At 31.2% G+C, this 8083-nt stretch overlaps 1 protein-coding gene across 1 annotated transcript; it reads left to right on the forward strand.

The window, feature by feature from the left end:
* Positions 1-1933: 1933 nt before the first annotated feature.
* Positions 1934-7830, forward strand: LOC124374050 (serine/threonine-protein kinase 40-like). Its single transcript, XM_046832350.1, has 4 exons — positions 1934-2085; positions 3368-3574; positions 5833-5981; positions 7678-7830. Exons 2-4 carry the CDS (start codon positions 3385-3387, stop codon positions 7828-7830), a joined length of 492 nt encoding a protein of 163 aa, XP_046688306.1. The 5' UTR covers positions 1934-2085; positions 3368-3384.
* Positions 7831-8083: the final 253 nt, after the last annotated feature.

The raw sequence follows: 8083 nt of genomic DNA on the forward strand, positions 1-8083 counted from the left end.
TTCTGTTATTTGCAATATGAAGTACCGATGATTGTACTGTGTCCTCTTATTGTACTTCCCCCCTCAAGTACAATTGCGATGAATATGCATCATTTGTATTACAGACATATTTATCCTTTAAAATAGTAAAAAGTAATTAAATGTTACTATACAGATTTTTGTTTATCATTAAATTATCAATTTTATGGAAATAAAACATCTGACCTATATTGTAATTTGAAACACTTATAACGTTTGATGTTTTGGTTTAGATAATCATAAATTTTAATATTTTATTGTGTTTGTGGCTACTTGTACTGCAGCTAAATAAATGGCAACTGTAAAGTTTATTCAATTTTACAAAATTAATGATTACCCTGTTGATTGGATGTTTTAAATTGAGAGTAGGCTATCTCAAATAAACAGGAAATATAGAGTTTAGGGACAATCCACCATTTCATTGTTCCTGAACTGTGTGAACTGCCATTATTATGAAGAGTTTTGTCAATAAAGTATAAAAAGTACTGATAAATGAATAATCAAACTGAATTTTAACCTAAAACCTACTTAACATCTACAAATTAGGAGGAAATCTTGTTTAGAATGGGGGGGCCAAACAAGATAGGAAAAGGAGGGATATCATGTGACCAACATGAAAGAGCTGCCAATAAAAAATATATCAATGTAAACTCATCTAACCTAACTACTTGATTGTCGGACCTACCTGAGGGCCGACCAGCCTACACAAGGACTAACTGGCCTACCTGACAGCCAACAGCTGTAATTTTTATTTTCTGTCATACCTTTCTTATCTAATGTTTACTCGCCCTATAGGTTCTAACTACAACTTTTTAAGTTTCTATAAAACATGTTTTTTGCATAAATCAAGCTATCAAATCAGTGCCAAATATGTATAACTTAAGTTAAAAATTGTTAAACATTAAATGAAAATATACCTTTTATTATTGTTATTTATATTAGCCTATTGTATTATTGTGTACAGTGTCTTTGTGTGCAGGCAGCATCATTTAATGGTATGAAAGATAATTCCTTTCCATATAAATTCCATACCAGTAAAGCATTTAATAGCATGATGTACTAGCATTTACATATATACTATTAATTTTTTTCATATCATGGTTGATGTCCGGATAATGATGCTTAATAATATTGTATGCTAACCACTGATTTTTATTTGAGCAATAATTATCGTACTTAGAGATCGAGTTTGTTATTAGCTTTTAAACTTTGAGGCATATTTGGTTTTATTAAATAATCAGGATTACCTAAAAGTACAGTCAAATAGAATATATACTTATCTAGTTTTTCCTGAATTAGTTTGATATTCTCTAATATCAGTTTATCAAGGGCTAATTTCCATATTTACGAAGTTTTTACGTTCTCAAGTTAGTAAATCAATTTATCTTTTTGTAATTTTTTACTTTTCTTGTGAAATTCTTATTTTTATGGTTACATCCAGTTTATTATTTATGGATTTATTTATCTAATTTCCCATCTCTGATTGTCTTTAAATTTTTGTACATTATACTGTACATCATGGAGTTTTTATTTTAGAGTATAATTTTATGAGTGTAATATATTTTCCACTTTGTTGATATATTAAAGAATGTTAAGGATGGTTCCAAGTCATCATTTGTACTTAAATTACAAATTCTCCCTCATTTTCTCTCTCAAATTAGTAGTTAATGTACTCTCTAAGATATAATAATTATTATAATAATAACTATATTTCTTTTCTTCTATTTTTTACCATTTCAATAATTAATTAATTTAATTTGAAGTATTCTTGAATATTATGAAATTAAAAATCAGTTGAATTTAATATTTAGCAAATGAATAAAATGATACCTGTTTTGACAGTCTAATTATTATAGACATCAGGACATGTAAGATATTAATCAAGTGTTCAGCAAACATGCCTAAACTTGATTTGGAATAATTAGCCATACCTGTTGTATTCTGTTGGGAAGCCCCAAACTTTTACTCACAGTTAGTTATCAGTGAGCAACAGGAGAGCCGATCTGGTGTTCACTTACACAGGTAGTCATGTCAGAGGAGTACACACCTTGATGGACTTCTGATAAGGTAATGGTATAAAAAATTCACTTAATAATAAACAGTTAAAAACAAAACTGTTTGGTAGGTTATAACACCAAGGTGCAGTGGTGACCACTTCAGGTTTAGTCTTTTCCACCATAGTTATATTTTGGTACCAACTTACAAGGAACTGTGCTTTGTACTTGTCTTGTTTTCATTTTAAATTATCCTTCTCTAGTTAAGTTTAAATCTGTTTTCCATACAACCATATATGCTTCTATAAGTCTGATCCCAACTGAAAAATAAATAAGAGTCTGATTGTTTTGCTCCAATAAAGAAAGAATAGTTTTTGTAATGAAGTGTTTTGAGTAATTTATAGTGAGGCTAAATAATACCTTGGTTGAGATGGATCAAATCCTTTTTTTATTAAACTCTACAACTGACACAATTTAAACTATTTTAGACCACAAGAACAGGCGGGGGTTAATACAAATATTTATTTGCTTGATACATTCAGATTATTAAGCTATTTGGATCACCAAAGAAATACTAATATAATATAGGAAAAGCAATAAAATTAATTTTAAGTTGTCCTACGACTCACACAGGCTTTCATCTTATAAAACCTACCTTAGTTGTTTTTTTATAGAAGTAGGCTTCTTAAACCTGCATTTGTATAAATCTTCTTGATTGGAGCAATACAGCAAACTCAAACTCTACACCAGAAATATCTTAAATTGGAAGTAAGATACAACTGCCGAAAGTATAAACTTTTTGACATATTTTCTTAATCAGTACAATAAGGCAAACTCATCCTTGGCATCAGAAATATAATTAATTTTAACCAGAAGGGTTCATATACGTGCAAGGCCTAAAATAAGAGCCATTAGCAATTTTGTTTAGTATATGAAGCTGTTAACCATGAACACTGACTGCAGGTCTCCTTCTACAGCTAAGTGGTTGATCCTTGTCGTAAGTGATACAGTCTGGAAATTGTGTTCCCCTCACAACTTTTAGAACTCCCTCCAGTTTAATAATAATATATCTCCCTTATTGTCCTTGAGACGACCAAGTAGCAAGATGGGGTTTTTTGATAATAACTTCTGAAGCCTTGAGCAACTCTGCATACTATTGATGTCATTACATTTTCTTCTAGGCTAATCTCTAGGCTGTAACAAAAGTGACTATGTACTCTGCAATACTTCTTTACCTTCATACAGTTCCAGAGTTGTAAAATACATTATAATAGGGGCCATTCTTACTTACAAAAGTATACAAGTGTTTAATAATTATGATCAAATCTGTTATTTTTAAACTATTATTGTTTCAGATCAATGTAGGAAGATAATGGAACCTTCAGGAAGAAAATTGGTGTGTCGTCGAAGGGTAGCAATGTTTCAAGCGAATCCATCTGAAAATGATCAGCCCTCTCAAGAAACTGACGGACCATCAACAAGTTCAAGTGATTCTTCACAGCAAGTGCCATCAGATTCAGATGTGGTTCCACCAAGTTCCTGTAACCAACGCAACTTCTCAGGTTTGTTATGGGTAAAATGCTAATGGTTAGTCAGCACTCACAGTCTAGTACTGTTTAGTGGAACTCTTAATAACAAAATATCAACCATCCCAAATATTGCTCTTTCTCTTGGGATTGTTTAACATATTACTTCCTGGGAGTGCTCTATTCCTTATGGGATTTCAACTGTAATATCTAAAATTTTTACATTGGTCTTATGGATAACCATAAATTATGGCAATGAGAAAATCACAGAATAAACAAATTTTAAAATAAACAGATTACAATCTGCATTTTATTGTGTGACATTGTAACACGTAATGAATTTACTTTGTTGGATTGGTTGGTAAGGCCACTTCAATTTCGTCATGTTTCCCTGTGTTTTTGAAGTTTCAACCAATGTCTTCCTGCTTGGCTTTATGTACAATGGCACTTATATAATATATATATATATATATATATATATAATGTATTGGGCATAAAATCCCCTTCTAAACTAGGTTTTAAGCTAGTGATGTTTAACTGTTAACCTAATCTTTTTCTTGCAGTCTGAATCCTTACCCATTTGCACAATCATTTCGAGAAAACAACTCCGTTTATAAACAGCATCATCCAGATTGAGATAAATGCAGATGCAGTTTTCACTGAACTTGTCTTCTTTTTCATGTTAAACTCATGAATAGAGTCTCTTCTTTTGTCTTTCCTACGTTGGAACTGTATGTTTCATGTTTCCATATCAAGAGCAAATGTTCAAAACATTATGCTTCCTTTTCTGTAATGCCCAATTTATTGTCAAAAGACAGAAATACGCGCATTTTCTTCTTACCTTTCATAAATTTACTTAAAATATTACTTAATTGTATTTAGTACCTGCTTAATATACACTTTTATAGGCTTTCTCAAAAATAAAACACAAAGTTATAAATTAAAAATAAACTATACAATCTTTTCACAATTTTGCTATGGAGTATCCACAATCTATAAAAACTACCACTACCATCCATCATCTGCTCTAGGGGGCAGTCATACCCCACCACACTTTTGTAACTAACATGTCATAAATAACTGACATGATCAACATGCAAGTGGCAGGCAGTGCTGCATAACCTCTCAACCACCATAGTGTATTTTTGTGATGGCTGCTGGTTACTAACAACAATAGACTACATCACAAGACTGCATAGTTTACATTTCCATTCCTAACTTAGACATACATAATTTTATTTAATATGCTTCCAAATGACTGTAAAGTGTAGTCCAAATTAACAGAGTCCAGATAAAGGAAGGTTTATTTCTCAGTTATCTCAGAGTCTTGAAATGATTATACTCAAGCCATATGATAGTTTAATATTTTTTTTATGTAAGACCATGCTTAGCCAAATGAAAATTTGTTTTAATATGTTTCTCTTTTCTGCAAGTGCCGTACATGGCAAATACAATCTTCTTGTTTTTTGTGGTTTAGTAGCAAGTCAGAAAAGAATTTGTCAGGAAGGGCATGTGTTGAAAGTAATGGCATTTCTGGTTTACCTATTTATTGACTATAATGTGTTCTGTGATAATTTGTAATAATTATTGAATTGTTAAATCATATCAGTTAATAATATAGAAATATTACATTTGGAAAGCACTTGAAAATGGTTACAATTTAAAATTATTTACTGTGGGTACCAAACATGTCATTGTGTTATAGCTGAAGGTTTATCAACAAAGATTTACACGAAAACTGAATGTACAATAAATGAATCTAAACACAACTGAGGTTTACATAAAGTATCAAAAATGAAGTGTGTATTGTAGGAGAGACTAGATTGAATAAATTACAGCTATCAAAAGTATCATGAAGTGTACAAGGATGGATTTTTGCAATTGATATTGTTACATATACATTTTTACTATTCATAGGCTAACATTAAAAAATAATATTTACTGTGCTTATAATAATGTTTTAAAGTACATATCATTATATGCATTAAAAAATTCACATTCCATTCTTATCTTATCCTATAACCAAGGTCTCCTCTCTCTAGATTACATCAATCTTCTTCCACATCTCTTCAACATTATATCATAATTTTTTTATCCCTTACTCTTTCTTGCCTTTTTTATTTTTAATTGAAGTTCATCCTTGACATAACAAAATACTCTCAATACCTTAATATATATTATCAGATGTGTTTTGTGGTCTTATTTGCATGTCACTATCTACTATAAATCCACAAAATTATCCTTGGAAAATAATAGGAGTACATTAAGACTTGTAAGTCTATTTTCTGTTACAGTACCACCAGAAGGCACACCGGTACCGACTAACATTGTCAAGAGAGCTGGTCCGTTTCTGCTGGGGCCCACCCTTGGCAATTCCCCAGTTAAAAGTATAGTCCAGTGTCTGGCACGTCAAGAGGGTACGGATGACTTTTATACGCTTAAAGTAAGTGTTTGGCATTATTTTCATACAATATTCATTCTCTTTTTCTAAATAAGAGTATTTAATTACTATTGATTTAAGTTGATCTTGATAAAAGCCAGGGGTTTGTGTCTATTTAGAATGGTCTGAGTATGTGTGGATCTTTCTCATATTGCATATTGCTAATGTTTCATAACTGTAGATCACTGTAGATGAGTCAAATCTTGATGAGTATTGTGTGGGCATTTTGGAAACATGTAGAAAACCTCTATATACCGGGTTTTATTCAAATCCACTGAAAAATGATCGGACGACGAAAGGTAACCCCTTTTTCCCCTTGTTTGATGCTACCATCTTGAAAATGAGTGGGTAATTTATAAAACTACTATCAGATACACGTTTCTTGACCCGAAAACCCTCCACAAACCAGTTTCTTGCATATTTATTTGTAAAAAGCTGAGAACTACATTTTGTGCCATGTAGCAGCTGTTATCTTGGAATGGTGATAGATAGCGACTTTCAGTTTGCACCAAAATGTTCCTTTTCATTCTCTTTCCAACAATGCGTCACATGTGAGGAGTTGGCATTTGATAATTTTTAGTCTGGATGTGCACCTCACCACAGGGGCCGCCCATCCTCCAATATCTTTTGATACGCCAAAAAGAATATCTCATTAACCTACAAAAATCCTTAAATATTTATTTCAACTAGTCAAACCATCTAGATATGACAAGAGTGGCCACTGACATTTGGATGACTGTATATTCCTATTTAATAATAAATTTATTATGTAGAACCCAAAATTGTATATTAATGTCCAAACTTTTTTTAGTAAAAAAAAATTAAAAAATCCTAAAAAAAGTTACTAAAATATTGTAAAACTAACTTTTATATTAATATTTATTGATGCTGAGGCACTTGTTGGTCCTATATTAAACTGAGGAGTTTGCTGTTTGCATCCACCCTGACATTTAAACTTTATTATATCTTATATCTGCCTTATGTGTTTTGTCTGAGCATACATTAATATTCACCTTTACTATTGAAGTAAAAACCTATCAGTGAAGGGTTTAATGTATCTTCAATATTTATGGATGACAGCCACACAGATTTCACCTTTCTTCTGACTGCGCTGGAAGGAATATTGTCATTTAACACAAATTTTGATACAAATTAGAAGTTTAATAACTTTCCAATGTTGTATTTTATATTTCTTAGATTCTTTAAAACATGGTGTACTAGGTTCATAAATGGTTTCTTTTTTTTTGTTAATTTTCTTTGTTTATTGATTCCAATATGTATTGTAATAATTATTCATTAAATTACAATTTCTTGATTTTTATGTCTATTAATTACTTTTGTCACCTATTAGTTCATGAAACTCAAAATGTCTCAATTGTTTTTTAGCCTTGACTCTTACCAGCAGTTATCAGCAATGTAATGTAATGTTTTATCAGGCAAATTAAGGAGCATTTAGAGATCTTTTAATTATAGAGCATATCATTACTTAAAAGTTTTCCTTTAGTGCAAGATCTCAAAACATGAATTTAAGTTGTAAATCTTATTATTGCCATAATGGTGTTAATACAGTTGTCTTGGGATTTGGCAGGAACAGAATAAATGGTTGTTACAATGATATTAATTTTAGTTTAAGCAGTCAATTCATATATAGGTAATAATAATACATTTTTCTTATAATGTATAAATTGGCATCTTTTAGATTCTCACACTGAAAGGAGATGGAGAAGTGGAGACCCAAGACGAGAGACAAGGCAAGATGTTGTTACATACTGAGTACTCGCTGCTGTCATTGCTGTCTAACCAGGAGGATGTTGTTCATCATCATGGCTTTTTCAAGGTTAATTTAGAATGAGATCTAGTTCATAAATGGTCAAGCAAATTTGAAAGAATATTAGCAGAAATTTATTTCTTAACTTTTAGTACCTTGAAAAGGAAACATCACCCACTTCTATTGTTGGTCAATTTCTATTACCTGGGAAGATTCATAGTTACCTTGGAGAACCATTGTACTGATTCCCATTAACAGCCTAAATACAAGAATAAATACTGTCCATTTTTAGACAACCAAATCAGTCACCATGTTATTAATCAGCCACAACATTGTT

This window comes from Homalodisca vitripennis, unplaced genomic scaffold (assembly GCF_021130785.1).
Source record: "Homalodisca vitripennis isolate AUS2020 unplaced genomic scaffold, UT_GWSS_2.1 ScUCBcl_7090;HRSCAF=14609, whole genome shotgun sequence".
NCBI lineage: Eukaryota > Metazoa > Arthropoda > Insecta > Hemiptera > Cicadellidae > Homalodisca > Homalodisca vitripennis.